The following is a 21528-nucleotide window of genomic DNA, read 5'->3' as shown; positions in this document are numbered from 1 at the left end:
GTGGTACTCAGTGGAGCCAAAAAATGAAGTGATTAAGTAGGTCAGCTTACTTAAAGTATAGGGAATAAAAATAAGGTTAAAACAGAAGTGTAAATGGGTAGAAAGCATTAAATCCATCGAACACAGCAATATTTGTCCAGGTGTGCCCAGGTAATGCATTGGTAGTGACAAAAGAGGTGTTTTTAATGCAAAACAGTCTGGCAAAAGAGGGTATTTGAGATCCATGTGCTGGATTCCTACAGCATTGTGCATGGGAATGAGGGGAAAAGCGAGTGCTTGAACAGCTGAGGGTGATTGATGTCAACCTCAAATGATCTGTGCCACGTCAGGCTGCTGCAGCACCTGTCTCCTTTGGATTCTGGGGGTTAACCTCGCTGCTGGACACGGGCTCTGCTCCTCACGCCCTCTGCCAGACTCATGCTTGATCAGGTTTTTTGGGTAAGGGCTTGCCCAGAGTAAACATCACCTTAAATATCTGCCTGTGTGTTCTGCATGGAAGATGATCTTAGCAGGAAGGTTCCAACTGACTTCTGTTACTATCTCCTTAAAAATATATTTTCCAACATTATTATTAGTTCCATCTCAGTGATAAGAACATGGCTGTCTTGTGTCTCTTTGATGTCTACTCTGCTCGTGAGACTTTTGGGAGGAAACAGATGTTTTCAGCCTTCATCCAGCAATGTTTATTCCTGTAATTGCAACAATGGACTTGTTCCTAGCAGAGTAACCAGCTTCACCTTTCTGATTACTGTCATGGTGACTACCTGAATCAATATTGCACCTAAAAATGATAAAATACCTTGATTCAGGTCAGATGGATCAGTGCTTTGAGGATGATTGACAGAACTCTTGCAGATAAGTCTCTGAGACTTAGAATGCCCTGAAAATTATCCTGAAAATCTGTGTTTTCATCTGGGTGTTGTCTGTCATTTTAGTTTCATCCTCCTTTCCACAGTAATTTCAGTTGACCTCAATATGTTGTGTTGGTTTTTTCCCTAGCACAGTCTGATTTTTGTAATAAAGCATGTTGCCATATATAACAGGATCCCATTTCTCATCTCTGTCACGTGGAATTGCTTTGATGGCAACGCATTCAAATCCACCTTGATACTACCATCGTAGTTGTTTCACTCAGTGATGGGACAGAAACTGAAGGCTTGCTTCCTTTTTTAACAAGGGCTTTCATGGCCAGACATTTGCAACAATGCTACTTAAATTTGTGTCCTGGTGATCTGAAGCTGTGCCTTTCTGCTAATTATCTGTGTGCACTACTGGAGTAGTGGAGCCATCTTCATTTTGAGCTGTCCAAGTTCAGAAAGCTCCTCCAGGTAGAAGCAGAGCTGAGTGAAATTCCTGGGGGCAGGTGTCTTAAGGAGGCTGGGACAGTGGGGGTGGTTTGTGCTGGCTGCATCAGGATGGGTTGACAATGGGTGTGAATCCCAAAGCTGAAGTATTCTTGAGATGGATGTGAATTATTTTTAGTGTCCGAGTGGAATTCACCAGGAGTGGACCGAGTTCTGATGACTTTTATGCTGAATAAGGGGTGTTTTCTCCTATAAACTTATCCACAGGCTTGAGGAGACATTTGTTACAGGAATGTGGTGCTCTGACAGAGTAAGCCAGTGTCTGGGAGCAGCCACAGCACTTCCCAAATTTCTAACGGTGAGCTCCATTTCCACTTCCTTCGCCAGACCGAGATTCAAGAAATTCAACATCAAATCTCATGGACACTGCCCTTCACCAGCTGCTTCTGGTTACACCCAAAGTTTGGGAGCTGATGGAGCTGGGTGCCTTTGGTTTTGCTGGTTTTTAGCCCTCTGCATGTATTTGGGCCACGTCAGCCAGCAGCCTGCTTCTGAGCAACGCTGCACGTCTAATTATTGCAGCTGAAGCTATTATGCGTGGGAACACATTACCTCTCTCAAAGTCCCCATAATGTCATTTTGATGTTTTCTGTGCTATTGATCTGCCTCCAGCTTTGTGCAGCTTTCCTGAGCTGACAGAGAATGTCAGAGCTGTCTTGTCCGGGCCGCTCCAGCCGTTTACGAGGTGCTGGGCACGCGTTTGAACAGCTCTGTGGATGCCTGTTTGATGTGTGATGTGCAGCCTCCCAGGCCTCCAGAGTTTCACCCCGAGCTAATGCCAAGGTTCTACTCTATGATATGGAAATGCCAAGGTAATTTCATGCTTTGTAAAGCTCTATGAATATTTTTAATTATGACCAAAACGCCATGGAAATGAAGATTGTTCTGGGTTTCATTGTTGCATGTAGTTTTGCATGACTCTAATTTCATAGCAATTTAGTTCATTTGGCACTTTGAGATTTGTGGGTTGTCTGGAAGCATAAGAAAGTGAACCCCATATTTGTCATGGGTTTGATAACCTTGGCTAAGCTAATGTGGGCACTCTTTTGCAGTCTGTTAGCAGTGATGGATTTTATTTATTTTTTTTTCCACCCCCACCTTGGAGACTGAAAGCCTCTGAAGTACAATATTTCTATTTCAGTAGAATTCAATGCCACACTGTAAGGACCACGTGGGTCAGGGCAGATGACAACACGTTGGCCTTTATCAGCTCAAACTTTGTGTTCTCCTCAGAATCAGTGGGAGTTGAAACTTGTGAAAATCCTTTCTGCCTTGTAGTAAACTTGGGGCAGTAGATGCTTTCCTTTAGGACACAGGAACTGGGGACAGCAGCTTAGGGCTCAGCTTTTGCCAGCTCCCCCTGACAGCACAGCCACCTGGCTGCCTTGCTCAGCTCTGCTGGGACGGTGTGGCTGGACAGTGCCCAGGCAGAAAGGGACCTGGGGGTGCTGGTGACAGCAGCTGAACAGGAGCCAGCCCTGTGCCCTGGTGGCCAAGAAGGCCAATGGACCCTGGCCTGGATCAGGAATAGTGTGGCCAGCAGGAGCAGGGAGGTCATTCTTCCCCTGTGCTCGGCACTGGTGAGGCCACACCTGGAATTCTGTGTCCAGTTCTGGTCCCTCAGTTTGGGATGGATGTGGAGATGCTCAAGAGCGTTCAGAGGAGGCAACGAGGCTGGTGAGGGGCTGGGAACACAAACCCTGTGAGGAATGAAAGAGGGAGCTGAGGCTGTTTATCCTGGAGAAAAGGAGACTCAGGGGTGACCTCATCACTCTCTACAGCTCCCTGAAAGGAGGCTGTGGGCAGGTGGGGTTGGTCCCTTTCACCAGGCAGCAATTGACAGAACGAGAGGACACAGCCTTAAGCTGTGCCAAGGGAAATATAGGTTGGACATTAGGAAAAAGTTCTTCATGGAAAGAGTGATAAAGTACTGGAATGGTCTGCCTGGAGAGGTGGTGGAGTCACCATCCCTGGATGTGTATAAAAAAAGACTGGATGTGGCACTCGGTGCCATGGTTTAGTTGAGGTTTTAGGTATTGGGGTGTTAGGGTATGAGTTGGACTCAATGATCTTGAAGGTCTCTTCCAACCCAGTCATTCTGTGATTCTGTGATTCTCATTGAAGAGTTTGTCCTAGGTATCAGGGCAGGCAGAGCAAACCATGGTCTTGGCATGTTTTCACACCCAGCTCTTCCTCTCTGGGCTGTGAAGGATCATTCCTGGAGGTGGAAGTTGTGTTAGAAGACACAGTTGGCTGCCTGATGATATTAGATTGCTTTCCAAAAAATAAGGCATCCTATGTCTGCTGGAGTAAAAAATGCAAATCCTATTAGTGAGAGAGTGTGTTAGCTCATAATTGATGTATTTGACATATTAGTGTGCTAATTTATGTAAACTGGGCAGACTGTGAAAGATGATCATGAAAAAGGAAAGCAGGCTATTTTTAATTAACATCTTGCAAATAGGTGTGTAAAAACAGAGGGGGAATTTTATAGAGATGTTCCAACACTTACATTTCAAAAAGATTTTTTTCCCTTCCTACTCTTGGCTATCTTTCAAGTCCTCTGGAATGAGCCCACATATAATGTACAGGAAAGGAGAAATGAAAAAAAAAAATATCATGCATCATTCTGTTCTTTGTGTTTAGCAGTCTTTTTGACCCCTGAGATTTTGAAATGCTAAAGATTGAAGTTCAATAACAAACATTTTTGCCTTAGCTGGTAAATCTACAGATTTTCTTGCTATTTCCATATAATAGGTAAAATTCTCTTAAGCCCTGCCAACCTGCTTTCCATGGTGATTAGAATACCTGACTGTGCCAATAATATATTTGCTGAATCTTCTCTTTTCTCTCTCTCCTTTGAATGAAATTCACCCCCTAGGAAGTAAATTGTTAGTGAATGAAATGTGATTTTTTTTTTTAAAAATGAATACATTTATGATTTCAAGCGATTTTTTCCCCATTCTCACGTAGCTGCAGGCCCACTTTCCACACAGAGATGCTTTTGAAATTGTTTACTCTGAGTGGCCAGTAATTGGCACAATTAATCAAACGGTGTGAATGATTGCTATAGTCAGGTCTTGTTGCCTGATTGATCAGCTGGGGTTTTCTGAGACTACAAAAATATATCTAAAATAAAAATGGTGTTTTAGTGATGCCATTTGGGAGCTGGGAGTGAAAAGGCACTGGTTTATTTCTATTGGGACATGGTACCCCCAAACCATGGAGAGAGAGAAAAGAAATTCAGCACAGATGTTAAGGAAGAAAAGGCTGTTATCTGTGCAGAAGTTCAGCTCCTCCTGTAAATTTCTGGGGAGAGAAATGTTTCCTGTAACCATGACTCAGATTTCTGTGAATCAATAAAGCCTCTGAGGGTCAGAGGAAGTCAGTATATTTCAGAGGTGAAAGGTGCTAAAAGTCTGTGGCTGACTGGAGCCCAATTTTTCTTCTGGATTTTTTTTTTATTATTTTATTTTTATCTTTTGGGATTTTTTTTTAATAAAAAGCCTGGATGGTTCTGCAATATAAAGTACAGTTGAATTGCTGAGAATTACCCACCAGAAAGATCTACCCATCTTAAGCAGAAAAAAAAAGAACTTTTTTTTTCTTTAGAGTTTTTCCAACTTACATGGCTGTAGAAGTTGCTAAAGACAATCAGAAATTCCCAAACTTCCTCTGGGGATGCAATACAAAATAAGAACAGTGATTTATTTTTATTTTTTATATTTATTATTATTATTAATTTTTTTTATATATATATATATTTAATTTTTTTTTATCAACCACTTATATCCACTGAGACTGGAGAGGGAACTATGAGTGAAAGAGACATTTTGATGACAGGCAGGGCTGGTCAAATACTTAATAGCTGACTAGAAAGGTAAATATATGAATATTTTTAATATAGAACTATGTTCACAGAACTCAATCTGTTTCTCAGGCATCCTGTAGCATCCAGATACCCTGGGACAGATAAAGGAAAGTTTAAATGTTAAATAATCTCATTGGCCTTGTGGGTATGTTTATTCCTTCCCTTCAGAATCTAAAAAAACAACCCACAAAAAACCAACCCAGTGCCTCTCCACACCCCATTGCAGTGCTAAAGGAAAGAAACATCAGACAAAAATCTTTCATATGGTTATTTATGAGGAAAAGATTCAATGTCAAAGACAGATTTCTGTCTGCTTTAAAAAAGGAAATGACCTTTTGCAGAATAGTTCACAGCTTCTCCTGCACTGAAAGACTAAAAAGCGGCTGGAAGTTGATCAGGTTGCACATCTGAAGTGTGTCAATCATTCTTGTTATGAAAAGATAGATTTAAACACAAAAAACCTGACAACTTGTTTGTTAGAGGGGCACACTTTTAGAAGTCACAGGGCCAGTCCTCAAACTGAAATCCAAGATAAATCTGCACTTGAACACGTACGTGCCAACCCACGTACGTTATTCTAGCCACCCTTTGCACTTGTTTTTGTTATTGTTTTATCCACTGCTGTCATTGAAATGGAAGGACTTTAGGTGAGAATACATTTAAGAAGGATCCACATTTTATTTTCATAAGTGCATTTGTCACTGAAAAATAACTTTGCTTCAAAAACTTCATGGACCAGGATGAGTTCTACTTAGAATGGAGTTTTTTATAAACCTCTTTTCATGCCATGCTTATCCAGACTTGCTGAAGCCTGTAAATCTTCATATAAATCTGGGTTTATAGTGCAACTAGGAATAAATGCTAATTTACAGCTTTTTTCCCCAGGCCAGGCAAAGTTGGTAGATCTGACAGAATGTTGCTTTGAGGTTTTCAGGAAAAAGGGAAGAATTTACCATAAACCTTAAATCAAGTCCACATAAGCTACCAGCAGGAACACTTATACAAACATTTGAAACCATGAAACATCTTGATTTCTATTTATCTCTGCTAATCTAGGGTGGTATATGGTAATTAATACTGGTTTAGTTAGGATGAAACATTCATGAAATTGTTGATTAAAACAAACACCAGTATTTTAATTCATCAGGTCAGTAAATAAAGGTAAAAATCTGGCACTGTAACTAACATAATCCTCAAGGGGTTGATGAACTACCTGAGAAGTTCTTGCAACCGTGCTTTTGTTTGATGGGGAGTCCTTGTAGGTGGTGCCCTCAAAATGCAAGAGGATTTTCTTTAAACCATTTTTGTCTGCTCAGGCTGTGTCCTTGAAATACTTTATCGTGCTCCTGCATGCTGCACATCAGAAAATAATTCCTGCCCAGCTTTTATAGTAAATCTGGTGACTAGAGACAGGACCCTGTATCAAAACATGATATGCACCTCTCTGCTCTAAGTTCTCTGCTTCACTGGGGTCCTGCCAGCTGCATTCAGAGAGAAACAAAGTCTTTAAGGCTGCTTTAAGCCCAGAGTTTGTCATAGACCAAGAAAAAAATTAGGATGTCTCCCAAGCAGAGCAAACCTCAAAGGAACAACGAGAGATGCTTATAATGCAACGTGATCTTGTCATGAATCCATGCTGTAAGGGAGGAGTTGGGCTTTGATGATCCTTGTGGGTCCCTTCCAGCTCAGGATAGTCTGTAATGCCCTTTGATGAGTTCTGGGAGAAGGTGGCAGAGATCCACAAGTGCCAGTTTTATGTGGAGAGAAGCACTCTGTGGTCAGTGAGCTGCTCTGTATTGCAGGAGCTCCAGAAATGCAAAGGTCAGGCCTTTCACCGAGTCCTTGTACAGGGCTGTCTTAGTAAATGGGAACATGATTCAGCTTCTATTGTGCCAAGAAGGGTTTTTTCAGGTATCTGGAATGTAAAGAAGAGAGGGTAAAAAAAAAAAAAAAAATTTGTTCAAATCGCCAAAATCCCAATATCTGATTCAGCAAAAGCTGTGTTTCACTCCAGAAGAAATGTTCCCCATTTGAGCCCTTTTTTTCTGATTTTTGTTTTTTAAATTCTTCTCAAATGCTTCTGTGTTTTTCATCCAAATCAATGAAATTCCAATTTGTGAGGTGTTCTGCTGAACACTTCCTTTCCCCCTGAGCTCATGGAGAGGGTTATAGAGCATCAGTATCTTTCTCTAATTGACCACTTACAAATTACCCTATTTCTTTTTCCATGAAGATATAAAAGTTATCTCATGGTCTCTATTTTTAAAACTTTGCTGGTTTATTAGTAGACTGGCTGCTTTTATTGTTTAGATTCTAGAAATAAATAAAGGTGATTCTGTTTTTATAGATCCTCTTCTTTTTTTTCCCCTGCTCTGTATTTTTTTTTCTTAAGGATTAGTTTCTATTTACAAATTAGAATCTTCCAAAGCTCTGACCCCTTTTTGAAAAAGCTGAGTAATGCTAGACCCCCATAACTTAAAGAGGATGCAATCCCTGAATTCTCCTGGCTGCATTTTCCTCAGCTTCAACAGCCAGATCAGAAAACTTTATTGTCTTGATACTTTATTGAAGGTTTCATTGCAGGAATGTTTCTCACTTCTTTCAGCTATTGTTCTCTCTCTTTGATTCCGATAGTGTTGTCCTGAGGCTAAAATGCTACTAGAATTTTATACTTTATTTTTTTTTCCTTTTAGATCTCTTTAATCTTTAGCCTTGCTTATGCCATCATTTTAATGTCTAAATGTTTGTAAATAAGTGGAATACTGGAGAAGAAAGAAGCAAAAAAATACAGTCCTAAGGACAAAAATTACCGACTATTTAAGTTCAATTTACTTAATAAACAAGAGGTTCTCAGCCTAAAGTTCCATCTACAGCTCTCAAATACTGGTGAAATTTTAGTTTCCTAAAGAAATTCACATCTTTATCTTTCAGATAACCTCTCTTCCTCCTAAACCTGAATACTGAAGGAAATTTAGCAATGGTTAACCCCTTGCATACCAATTTCAGAGAATGCTTCAAATGCTACCAGAGTGGTGAGCACCCAAGAGAAGTCTGTGTCCTTCACTGGTAGCATTGAATGCGTCTCTAAGGTCCCCAGCTTCTTATAAATGAACATATGAATAGCATTTGCCTTTTTGATTTCTAAATTTTGGCTTTGTGCCAGTATCTACACAGGGCCTGAATTTCTTCTTGGCTTTCTGGATTAATCCCCATCAAGTGTGGCAAATCTTTGCTCAAGGGCCCATTTCAGTTGAAAATAAGCACATCCCTCTCTGGCTTTGGCCACTTTGAAATCAAGCTTTTGTTGACTGAGTGTCCAAATTATAAGGAAATCAAAAATATGCCGTGTATAAACCGGGCAGGGCTCTGAAACACAGATTCCTTGTTGTCCAATTTAGCAGTGCTGTTAGGAAACAGCTTTGTAATTGCTGGATATAAAGGACATTCCCACAAGACTGTGATAGAATTGATCTTGCCCATACGACTTAGAAAATCTGAAAACCATCCCAGAATCTACTTTCAGCCACTATTTATTTTTTTTAAGGAAGAGCGAGATGGTGGCCCATTACTCTAAGTGATGGCGCTACACCTAGATCCAAAGTTGCTCTGAAGTTTAACATAACTATTTATTAACTGGACATAACTGTTTATTACACTCGCAACCCTATTTTGTTTGAATTGATTTTTGTTATAGCTCTGATAGCGTCACCAAGGATGCACCCTAATTTATACCGGTGTGAGTGAGAGCGTGGTCTGTGACAAACCAGATTCAGAAGTCTTCTGATTCTGAAGTATTCTGAAGCCTGGACAGACTTTCCATTGTGGTGGTCAAATGGGGAAGGTGTTTAAGTACTTTGGGATGTTGTTTTGGTTCCTCAAAGTGTTTGGTTCTGTTGTTGTTTGTTTTTTTTCTCTGGGGACATCATCTTGAGCCAGACTCGCTGGGGTGTTTGGAGACGGTCCTGATTAACCTGCAGGTTGGGATGCGGGGGGAAGACCCAAGGGAGGAGGTGACCTCGGTTTTCTCAGTGTACCCCTCGCATCCCTGCGGGACAGAACGAGCTCTCCATCCCTTGCAGGTTCAGCCGTGTCCCTCGAACACTTGAAGAGCTGTCCACACGCCTAACGTGATTGCCGAGCACAGCCACGGGGATGTTCTGCAGGGAAATTAAGCCCTAGAGGAGGGCTCGGAGGGGAGGATGCCCTTCTGCCCGCGGGGAGCCATCGCTGAGGGCACAGAGGGGCCGGGGGCAGGGCGGTGAGGGGGCCAGGGCGGCTCCCATCTCCCGGCTCCCTTCTCCCGGCTCCCATCTCCCATCTCCTGACCCCCATCTCCCATCTCCCATCTCCCATCTCCCGGCCCCCATCTCCCGGCTCCCATCTCCCGGCTCCCATCTCCCATCTCCCATCTCCCGACCCCCATCTCCCATCTCCCGGCTCCCATCTCCCGGCTCCCATCTCCCGGCCCCCATCTCCCGGCCCCCATCTCCCATCTCCCATCTCCCGGCTCCCATCTCCCGGCTCCCATCTCCCGGCCCCCATCTCCCGGCCCCCATCTCCCATCTCCCATCTCCCGGCTCCCATCTCCCACCTCCAGCCCTCGCCTTCCGCCGGGGGCCGCCCCCAGGAGCCGGCGCTGCCGGAGCCGGCGAGCGGCGCGATCGCCCAAACTCCTGGGAGGGGAGACACCACCCGCCGCCGCCTCCTCTTCCTTCTCCACCTCCTCCTCCTCCTCCCCTCCCCGCCGCAAACCCCAAATAAAAGGGGCGGGGGGCGGCAGGATGCGCCGCTCGGAGGGGAGGTCGGCGCCGCCGCCGGCCGCCTGATGCCGCCGCAGTTCGCCATTGCCGGGCACGGCTCGGAGCCGAGCGGAGGGAGGCGGGGGGCAGAGCCGGGGGTCCCGGGGGCAGAGGAGCAGCGGCCCCCCCTGCCCGGCCGCCCCCGCAGGCCGCCGTCCTCCCCGATGCCCGCCCGCCGCCGGCGGGGGGCCCCGGGGGCCCGCTCCTGTCTGCTCTGGCTCTTTGTGTTGCTGAAGGTAAGTGCCGGGGAACGGGAGGGCTGCGGGCCCCCTCCCGAGCGTGCTCCGCGCCGCCTTTGTGTGCCCGCCCGGCGGGCCCGGCCCCGCCGCCGCCGGCCCCGCTTTGTGCTGAGGGGAGCGGCCCCTCGCACATCGCCCCGAAAGTGGCGGCGGAACCCCGGGAGCGCTGCCCCCCGGCCCTGCCCCCGCTGTGAGCGGCGGCGGGGCCGGCAGAGGGGCGAGGAGCGCTTCGGGGAGCGCTGCGCTGTCCTTCAGCACCGCCGCCTTCGCACTCCTCGCACCTTCACCCCTGGCGGCGGCCGCCGGGGAGGATGCCGCTAACAAAGGGACTGGATCGCCTTGGGTTTTCCGTGGCACAGATGAACAGTTCTTTCCTGATCGGCGCCGTGCTGTGTTCCAACCTCAGCCTGTCTGCTCGGCAGATTGATTTTTTTCAAAGTTCTGCCTCGTACCGCAAGCTTGGTTTCACATGACATTCTTTAATTATTTTTTTTTATCTCTACACTTCAGCTCATGTAATGGTTTCTTAACTGAATTTAATATGCTTCGTGTAACTTCTAAAAGAAAATGTATGTACTGCCCAGGTGAATACAGCTGGCTGCAAATGTCATTGCCCTAAAGAACAGAGCTCAGCACTACTAAAAACTTTGTTGTATATTTGTCAGTCACTCTTAAGCAGAGCTCTGCAGCTAAGGACCTGACCTTTCAGAGCCTTATAAATGTAAATGTTCTATGGAAATCATCAGGACTCCCTGTGTGAATAAGAGTTTGCAGGATCATGTCCTGGAACAGCAGTGGTGTCGCTTCTAAAATTGACATTGCATTGACAGAACTATTTAAAGGGAAGCTTTCACAGCATCTGTTCACATGTAGTAGTCAACTGTCAGCTGTCTCATTTTCATAACTGCTGAAACATACATTTATGCAAGATAAAATGTTAATATACAGACAAATTTGTTTTCTGTGGAATGTGGTAGTTAAAAAAAAAAATTAAGACAGTAAGTCTGTGGATTACTGATTATGGCCCAGTAGAAAGATGTAGTTTCTATTTTTTTCACAAACATAGAAGTGCACACAGTTTTAAGTAGCTGTTTCATCCCACAACCAGAGAATGTGCTGGCTCTGTGTCCTGCCTTAAAAAAAAAAAAAAAAGTTAAGGTGTTTATGTGCTGTATTTTGTTTTTTTACTAGCATTGCACTGGTAAAGCAAGACAGAAAATAGGTAGTTTAAATCTGTATTAAATGAAAAATTAATCTCAAGTAATCAGGTAAAGGTTTGAAGGTAGCCAAGGGCCCAGGTTTTCATTCTGTTGGAAAATAACCATCACTTCTCAGCTGAATAAACCCAGGTCTGGGAGGACAAAGAAAGCTGATGAGCATTAGCAGAATTTTGTCGTGTATGAGAAGGTAAAGCTGCAGCTTCAGATGGAGGTGCATCAGTATCTCCCTGGGTGACTGGATTACGACTTTGGTTGGACAGCAAACCCACTGCAATTAATTATCTCTTCATTGTTATTGGACACTACAAGAAAAGAAATGAGACTTCAGGAGACAGTCTGCTTACAGGAGAGAAGTTGGGGAAGCAAGAACAATGCTTGTTTCACATCATTGCTGTAGGACCATTTTCCTGAGCCTGAAATTCACTGAATATTCTTCCAGATCTGTGCAATTTTTTCCAGTGACAAATCATTGAGAAGAACTCATTTCAAAACAAGGCATTTCCCCAGTTTAGCCCTGTTGAGTTCTACCAACTTGTTGCAGCAATACTAAGATTAACCAGACTTGATTTATTAAATTGGTGCTTCACCTGCAAGTTAATCTCGTTGAGAAAGCAGTGGCATTGAACTGATGAATCTGAAGACAGGCAAAACTGATGTCTGTGTGCTTTCTGTTTCAGTGTTAGCAGCCCAAATGTCACTTTGCTAAGCTGAATCTGCTTGATGTGGCCTCGATGCCCATCTGGCGATTTGTAAAATCATCAGCAGACTTTGCAAAGTGATGAAGCTGCTCAAAGCACATTTTCTCTTCTCTTGTCTTCCAATTGTCATTATTTCATGGTGCCAAGTAATAGTGCCAACTTATTCCAAGTCCTGACGCTCTCTGAGGCTGCTGGAAGGGTCAGTGACAAGAGGACATCAAGCAGGGGTATTGCCCACTGCATCTCATGCCTGACACGGTTGCCCATGGGCTAGTAAGGTTTAGTTCCTTCTCTCACAGGGTGATGTGAATGCTTTCTGTGCTCCAGGGTAGGAGCATAGTACTGCTTTTGGAAATCCAGCAATGTGATCTTGAATCTTTACCATTCTCCTTCTTCAGCAGGCTTTTAGTTTGTTTTGTTTTTTTTTTTAATGTGATGGCTAATTTAGAAATCAGCAGAAGCGAGGCATTGTGTGCGAGCTCAGACCCCAGGGTGGATTTACAGTACTTGTGAGAGGAGCAGGGCCGTGTGTTTTGCTTCAGAGAAGACTCCAACCATGCTGAATCTCTTTAAATATTGCCATTTTGCAGTGGGTCTGCATTCTCTGTTAGCTTGTTTCAGTCAGAATGGCTGGAAGGCAGAGTCTTCACAGCACCTTGCTCTGTAATCATCTCATTTTGGCGTGGCAAAGGCAGGGCTGAGCACAGCCCAAAGGAAAAGCTGTACTTCAGCTAAATAAATAAGAATGAAAAGTAGACACATTCCCTCATTCCTGTGACTGATGTTATGTTTCCCATCTTTTCTCACTGCAAGCCAGCAACCTTCCCTTAGTCATGACTCCACTGAGCTTTGGCCAGCTGAAATTCTGCTCTGGATGATGTCCCTGATGTGTCAGATGTCCCATGCTGTTGGTAGCTTGCACCTGGGAGGTTTAAGGTTGCTTTGCAGTGTTGTTTCTGGGGAAGAAGGTAAAGATTAATTAGAAGACAAAAGCATCTTAAACAAGACAAACCTCATGCTGGGACATTGTTTGCAGTCTGTTATACCTCTAAGATGGTCTGAGCAAGGCTCTCAGTAGGAAAATAATGAGAAAACTGGTTGTCACAGTGCTTCCATGTCTGGGCTAAATAGGAGCGATGACACTCTTCTGGAAAAATTTCTATGAGTAAAATAATGCATCTCTTATTTCCAGGTCATTGTTAATCAGTCTTATATATGCTCTTCATTTAAATCAGCTGCACCCTCTTACTTTCCCTTAGCCAGGACAACTTTTTTGTGCCTAGCAGGATATAATCTTGTCCAATACCACATCAGTTTTTATAGTTTGGCATCATAGTGAAATCTCAATTCAGGTTTACATGGACCAAGACATTCAAAGAGACTGAGGTTCTGTAAGGCTTTACTCAACCTTACCCAACAAAAGAAATATGTTTCTACTGGTGTAATTTTCAAGAATATCTATGTCTTCAGTTAATAATCTGAAGCAAAAGCCTTACCATTAGGGCACTGCCTTTTTCTGTGGGAAAAACCCTTTTAAGAGAGAGGCTGATTTCACAGCTGAGAGCCCCAATGTGTCACTGCTCTTTCCTCCTGCTGGGAAAATCAATGAATGCATAATTTGAATTTTGTTGTGGAGTCCTTTTGGCATCTCTTCTCTCTCTAGGAGATGGTGGCTGAAGCTCTTATTGAGACAAATTTTATTTTCTTTCCTCATGGTCATGTTCTGCTAGTGTCAAAATAAAGAAAGACCCAAACCTACCTTGCCAGCTCGTTTTTGTGTGCAAAACAAATGTAAGGGTTCTTCATGATGGGACAGGCCCAGAGGTAAAAGTATTTTCTTCCTACCACTGCTCTGGGACTGTCCAGCCTGTGTGGGAGAGAAAAGCATCCTCCAAGGAAAAGCAAAGACTTTTCTTTTTAAAAAACCTAATTACAAATAGTCATCCTTGGCTCAAAACTTCCACAAGTCAGGCTCTCTCGCTCTCATTTCTTCGTTTTCATGGTTAATATCTAGATCAGGGTGATCCTGGAGGGCAAAGCCAAAGAAGAGGATGCTCGTGCCAAGGCATGTTTACAGAACTGCAGTAGGCACTTGCAAACCCCTCTCTGCCAGTGAAATAAGAGTCTCCCATTACCCTTTGGCAGATTTCCTTGTGATGAAATGACAGTGGACCATTGAGAAAAGATCCTTCATGCCTGCAGGAGTTCCGAGCCCCAGACTCAAATTGTGTAGGGTCAGTAAGGCAATTTCTAGGTGGTATCACCTCGGGCAGAGGCTGCACTCAGGGGTGATCCCTCATCCAGGCTGAGATGGGCTGTGCTGAGTACTCCTACCTGTGGTGATCCCTGGCAATTCATTACAGGGCTCTTGGGCAGGGCTGGCTGAACTCGAGAATCCCTCTAATCTCTGCATTTCTGCTGTCACCACACAGAGCAATCCAGGCAGATCATGGAATGACCTTACAGAGCTTCAGAATGAATGCCAAACTGAACAGAGTCTTGTGTAAATCCTTCTTGAGACTTATTTTACCAGACAGTCTCAGCTCCGGGGAAAGGAGCTTTTTTTTTGCTTAGGCATATGAGTCAAGACAATAAATGTCAAAAAATAAACCTTTGAAGACAGGTCTATTTGCTGAAGAACTTAAAAGACTCATAGCTAACTTTGATTCTAAGTGTTCTTTAAATTTATTAGCCTTTTTCGTTGGAGAAGTATGCATTGTCATCCTGAGCACTCATCTTCTACTAAATTAGTGATTCCATGTTTGTTACTCGGGGTTTTAAAGATTCTGTTCTTGAGACAAAACTGAATTAGTTGCAATGTGAAGAAAAAAAAGAAAACTTTGATAAATATTAAGAATATTTTGAAATTAAAATCTTTACACAGACTTGAGTACCTACAAGTGCACTAATAAAAATTAAGAGACTGGTTTATTAAATGTTTGCCACATGAAAGTCGTAACTTCTTTTTTTTTTTTTTCTTATTAAATTTCTATTGATGTAGAGTTGAAAAGGGGAAAATCTTTGAGACAAATGTGGCAACATATGCTAGCTGCCACATATGGAGTATAACAGATGAATAGAGAATGGGAAATACTCGAAACAGAAAGGTTACCTTGCTTTTCATAGCACTCTGCAATCTCAAATGAATGGCAGCCAGTGAAGGGAGCAGCTCCTAAGGAAGGAGTTTGCCATCTTCACAGCCAGCCAAACGTGATGCATTCCATTTCTGGAACCCCCTCGTTGTTCTTGTGCTGGGAATTTATGGTGGCTGCTGGAGGGAGTTCCAGAAATAAAATGATATGCATCAGATCTGGCTTGCCATAAAGATAGCACATTGTATCAGGGCTGTGCTGGAATGAGTGTGGCAAGCTCTGCAGTTTCCCTTCTTGTTGAATGCAGGTATTTAGAAGTAAAGAAATGCTTTACAGTAAGTGTGAGTGATGAGAAATTTGATGACACAGCTGACAGTAACAGGGAAGAGAGCTGAAATTTTAAGCTTTAAGTGTGTTGGCCTTGAGGTGGTAGCAATGGAGATGAGAAGAGAGTAAGTGGGATATTTGAACAGAAAACATAATATTGGGGATGGCAAAATGTGAGCATGGTATTTAAGCACAAGCTCTGAGCACACTCAAAGGAGCTGAATGGAGATAACTGAAGTAAACAACTCTGAGCTATTATTCAATGTCAGCCCAGAGATTTAACATGAGGTAGCTGTTTGGTAGATAAGAACCTCTTGGGGGATAAAAATCCTAAATTCCTTTCTAAGTTCTCTGTAAAAACAGATGAGGTTGCCTGTCAGTCTACACAGTTATGATTTGGAAATGATTTGGCCTCAGCACTTTGCTCGGTTGTTGAGACAGGGCCTTTCTTGTCTCTTCAAAAGGGTTTGAACAGCTGTAGCTCCTTTGTGTGCCACAAACCTGCAGGTTAGTTGTGTTGATTTCCAGCTATATCACATGAAAGCCAAGTCTTTGGGGTAAGAGAGAGTAGGTCCCAGTCAGTAATTTGTCAATCTGATCAGCAGCTCCTTCAAGTTTCAGGGCTTTCAATAATTTCCTTGTCACATCCCCTAGAATCAACCATGGAGGGGCTGTTGTTCAGTGCTGAGAGAAGCCCCCAGAGCATGCAGAAAGTCCCAATTGTCTCGTTCCCTTTGTGTAATTTGCTTTATTTGTCTTTTATCTGCACCGCAGCTATTCTGGATCATTTCCTATTTGTTCATATGGAAGTCATTTGATCGTGGGAAATCTTCACTCCTCATTGATCTATTAAATGAGAAGGAATGGTTTCGTTCCACTTACAAACAGCAAAGAAATGCTAAATTTGAGCAAGGGAAACAAAGCACTGGAAAAACCCACACACACCCAAACCCCCAACATCTATTAAATGTGGTGAAGAACAGTAGAGAGAATTGGGGGGGAAACTAAACACATGGAAAGAATGCTAATTAGTGTTTTCCTAAAGTACTCCAAGGCAGATTTAAGGAAAAAAAATGAACATTTTCCAAGAGCAATGGAATGAATTTATTTATTATTTGCTTAGCACTGCTGTGCTTAGCTTTGTTCTGTATGCAAAATACCTGCAGACTCTGCCTGCAGTCTGGAAGATAGACACATCAAAATAAAGATGCTCTAGATAACTTAGAAAATATTATCATATATGCCAGTTGCTGGTATTCTCCAAGGGCTGGTATACCTCCCAAAGAGAAGTCACAATTGTTTCCCCCAGGAGCTGAGCAGAGGGGTTTTTGTTGTTATTGTTGTTTGTTACTTTTTGATTGTTTTAAATTCGGTATTGATTTCTACAGGATGTTGTTCTTCAGAGCTTCTGGACTTTTACATCAGTTTAAAACATCAAAAATAATTAATAATCAATGTAACTTTAATCCCTTCAAAGAGACCCTATTGACCTACAAAAAAGTGCTCCAGCTAACAATAGTTTCATGGAAGTGACTGTAAGCAGGGCAAGAGATGAAAGAGAGAAACATCACTCAGTTTCCTTTGTCAAAGAGAACTTGTATTTGAAACAGAGAACATAGCTAATATTTTATTGTAGTCATCTTATTGTAAATTAGGTGGTTTGGGGTTTTATTTAATAATTTTCTTTCTCTAACTTACCTGCCTAATCTTGTACTGGTATTTTCTTGAGTCATCAGTGTCTGCTTCTGGGGAAAAGATGATGATGTCACAAAATCAATATCAGAGGATCCTATACTGTAATCCCTTTTCAGGGAAGTCCATTAAATCAATGCCTCTCCTTCTGTGAGTAATGACTGTAGAATGAAGCCCTCTAATATCGCTGTGGGAAGGAATAAGCAGACGGGATGGGATTTTACATAATTAACTAGCAGTTATTAAATACAAGAAAAATTATGATGTTTGCTGAAAGAGAAATGAATACATCATGAATATCTAAGTGTATTTCAAAATGATGTCTGATATAAAATTACTTCTCAGATGCATTGCAAAATATTAAAGTGTTAAACCAAAAAGCCTTTTTTATTTTCAAACCTTTTGGAAACTTACTCAGGACTGCATGGTCTTTGAAACCCCATCAGGTTTCCTTTAACAGCATTAGGGGAAATTGTGAAAGCCACAGAATGGCAGCACCATATGATGTCACCAGCATTTCACTGAAATTGAGGCACTCTGGGAATAGGGGACAGTAACTTTGCTGTCTCACCTGTTGTTTATGTGCAGCATCAATGTCTGTTAGCTGGAACCAGAACTGACGGGTTTCCTCTAATTCTTGGGAGCTATCAGAGAGTCTTCTGTGCTTCTGGGAACGGCTCCAAAGTCCAAGTGAAGTCAAAGGATGTTTTTATGTTGCTTTAAATGGGCTTTGGAGCAAGCTGCAGTGGGCAGAGCTGCAGCCTGAGCCGGGGGATGCTGTGGGGTCTGACATGCAGCACTGAGCCAGCTGTGACGGGGTGGTGGCCTTGGGCTTGCTGCAGTGCCAGCAGCACAAGCTGGAGGTTGAATCATTAAAAACTGATATGATCACGGACAAAAACCCTCTAATTAATTAAAGCTGAAATTATTCACCGGTGGGCAGCACCGAAGTTGGCTCCAAAAGGTGTGACCGCCTCGAACAAGGTTCTCTTCCCTCTATTTGTTTCCCAAAATCTCACATACAACACATATGCTTAACCCCAGCCCCTCCCATCCCCAATCAGTATTAAAATGAAGCCTCATTAGTCCTTCATGTGCATGCAATCCTCTAGATTCGGGTTGGTGGTCTCAAAGGATGAAATCAGGGAAGTCTTCATCAGGTCTCTGTGCCCTCTGGCATGATCCCCTGCTTGGTGATGGATTGGTGCAGAGCCCAGGTGCTGGCCATTGTTCTCACTGGTTTAAATCTGCTCTTAAAATGGTTCACTCCACTTTCCTTTATAAACAAGCTCATAATAGCAAACAATAGAACAATTAGCTCTGGCTGAAGCATCTAAAAATCATTAACCTACTATTTGCTTATCTGATTTACATCTTGATCATTATAAATTGCCTCTAGCTCTTAGCTAAAATCTTAACTCTTCAAAAATCACGATTCAGGATGGGTTTGATTTTTAGAATCTGATAGTTTAAAAAAGCTCCCCATCAGATAGATCTGGAGCAGCCTTCTTGTTTAGGGGGTAGCTGTATTGGCAAGAGTTGGGGTGCTGAAATCCACACCTGAGGCCAGTGTAGGAACTAACTGGAGTGCTTCTGCTCTGGAGGTTTTTCTCCAGACTGAGCCATCAGTCTCTTCTTTCTCTTCCTCTGTTTGTTTCAGAGCCACTCAAAGAAAAGTTCAGAGTTAAGCACATTTCAGCCTACAGCTCCTGTTGCTGGCATTGCAGCATTAACACAGATACATGGATAGATGGAAACCAAATTCTTCATCAGTATCAGAGCCTTGTATCTGGATCTGAAAAATCTGTCTGGTCCCTGCTTCTTTAATCATGATACCAAAACCCCGTGACCATCTGAGGCCTTTGAATTTCAGAACATAAACTCTCATCCTGCTCAGCTCAGGTGCAATGGGAGCACAGCTATTATTTCCTAGACCCTTCCACTTACACCTTTGCAGCTAACTAGATAGCAGCAGACTGCCATAGGTGTGATAATACAGATGGAAATAACAGTTCAAAATATACTTATTTGAAATGCAGAAATGAACCAAAATTTGAGAGTTGATTTAAGATGAGTATCTGGAATAATTCTTCTCTAATAGACAAATGCACAGCCAGTGATTCCAAGTTATATATTCAGTGGGAGAGCTGCTCCTGCTTGGAGGAACTCACGGTGAAGTCAAACCCTTTGAATGCTTTCCATGAAGAAAAGTGGATGTGTTCTTAGATGTATGTGCAGAGTAGAGATCAACTAAGCACTGTCTGTTTCTGCATGGACATATTTCTGTTTAAAACTTAGGAATTAGAGGGCTGCATTGTCAAAAGGAATTGACAATAGCAGTAAATAAAGAGTTTTAACTTTAACTGTAGTACTTCACAACAGCTTCAGATGGGATCTGTACCATTATTTACTCCATATTGTAAATATTCTTTAAAAATAATATTTAGGTTTTGGTGGATTTTTAAAAAAATATCAATGAACTGAACTTTCCAGGATCGTTTTTGCAAAGTGTGGCAACCAAATTCTGCGCAGCCACTGCCACCCTGATGGTGGAATGGGGAGGAGAATCAGAAAAAAGAAATATGGGTTGGGATGAGAAAAGTTGATGTGTGGGCACCGAACTCTGTGCATTGAGTCACAGCCAAACTATCAGCCAGCAGCTTTTCCTGGTAGGCATTTCTGCACAGGGTGATGCACAGCCCATGTCAGGAGAACATTGAGTGTCCAGGTGGAGGAAACAAATTCTGGAATGTCTGTTGTAGGTGTGTTCAGCTTGGAGCAGAGCCACAATGCCTTCCCCTGGACCGCTGTGACCAGAATGGTTGCAGGTGACATTATTTCAAGCACAAATAAAACAGGTTTGTGAACATTATGAGGCTAGGAGATAAAATGGAAAAGAGACAGGAGCATTTTGGAATGTGCCAGTGCGTATCTAGCCAGCTTTGTCTGTTCCAGTTATGTACAAGGTTATTTTTGCATCCCTTCTGCATTTGGTAGCTAATCTTTAATAAAGACGTGACCTGTTTGGAGATTGGCTTTTAGTAATGATATCTTGTAATGATTGTATGGGATCAGCTGCTTGTTGTCAATATATATTGTGAGTAAAAATCATCTACTGATCAGAGCTTTTCCATTTTTATCTGAAACATTTTTCTTCCTTTCTCCCCTCCCTGGAGGGAGGGATTTATTTCCACTATGAGTGCTGGTTATGTGATTAAATGAGAGCTGCTGGACTATCACAGGTATCTAGTTGTTTATCCTCCCAGCTGGCTTTAAGCTGACAGCAAGGCTGGTATTTCTCACCCCATTGCACAGCTGGAAGGGTGCAGAGGGCAGCTGCAGCACCAGGGGAGAGGGGGAAGCCAGAGGTTGCAGTGGGGGTGTTGAGGGAGCAGGAGCTGCAGGATTGTCATCAGAAGGGTAAAGAATGTGGTGTGGAGGAGAGGCTGTGTGCACCTCACAGGGTCAGGGACACGTGGAACGCTTCAGGGCTGCAGAGGAATTCAGGATGGAGGGGAAGTCTGGAGAGCATCTGGTCTGAGCCTCTGCTCAGAGGGAGGCCAAGTAGGTCAGGGGCTCAGGGCTGTGTCCAGATGAGTTCTGAGCATTTGTGAGGATGAAGATTCCACAGCTTCATAGGAGCCTGCAGGAGAGGAATGGCAGCCAATTAAGTCCTTTTAAAGATCATGAATTGGGACACAAGAAAGTATGAAATTTTTATGAACCTGACTGTTCTGTTGTTTCGCAAATTCATTTTAAAATAATTTGGGCTATCTTTCTTTGTAGAATTTCAAACTCTGGGTTCACCTTTATGCTGAACTCTGCTTGTTTTCTTGCATTTATCAGTGCCTTGAAGCCTGAGCTTTAAATATTATATCAAGGATAAAATTCTTAGAGCTGCCAGTGTTAGCATGTACCTTAATTATCACTTAAGCTTTCTGCAGAGTCAGGCAGGTATCTGCCATCCCTTCACATTCACTTCTCAGATTCAGAATTCTCAAGGAGGTTTTTTTATTTCTTTTTTTCCCCTTTTTTCTCTCTCTTCTTTTTTATTTTTTTTTCCCCTTTCCATTTTTCCCCTCCTCTTCTGAGTTACACTTCTGGGAGGAGAACTATGACTTCATGTATTTAACAAGCTTAGTTCTTAGGCATGCAGGAAACCATTAAAACCTCACCAAGGGGATACTTGGGAGCAAGATGAATTAAATTGGGTAGGACTGGCCTCT

General features: G+C 43.0%; 1 protein-coding gene across 2 annotated transcripts in view; it reads left to right on the top strand.

Moving 5' to 3' along the window:
• Nucleotides 1–10032: 10032 nt before the first annotated feature.
• The window catches only part of PTPRO (protein tyrosine phosphatase receptor type O), a 146427-nt gene continuing 134931 nt past the window's right edge, over nt 10033–21528 (top strand). For both annotated transcript variants that reach the window (XM_058852877.1, XM_058852879.1), the window contains exon 1: nt 10033–10270. In XM_058852877.1, coding sequence (XP_058708860.1) covers nt 10061–10270 — 210 coding nt within the window. In that variant the 5' untranslated portion in view covers nt 10033–10060. The remainder of the gene's footprint in view (nt 10271–21528) is intronic.

Source organism: Poecile atricapillus, chromosome 18 (genome assembly GCF_030490865.1).
Source record: "Poecile atricapillus isolate bPoeAtr1 chromosome 18, bPoeAtr1.hap1, whole genome shotgun sequence".
Lineage (NCBI taxonomy): Eukaryota > Metazoa > Chordata > Aves > Passeriformes > Paridae > Poecile > Poecile atricapillus.
The sequence above is the reverse complement of the archived record's forward strand: the minus strand, read 5'-3'. Positions and strand labels throughout refer to the sequence as shown.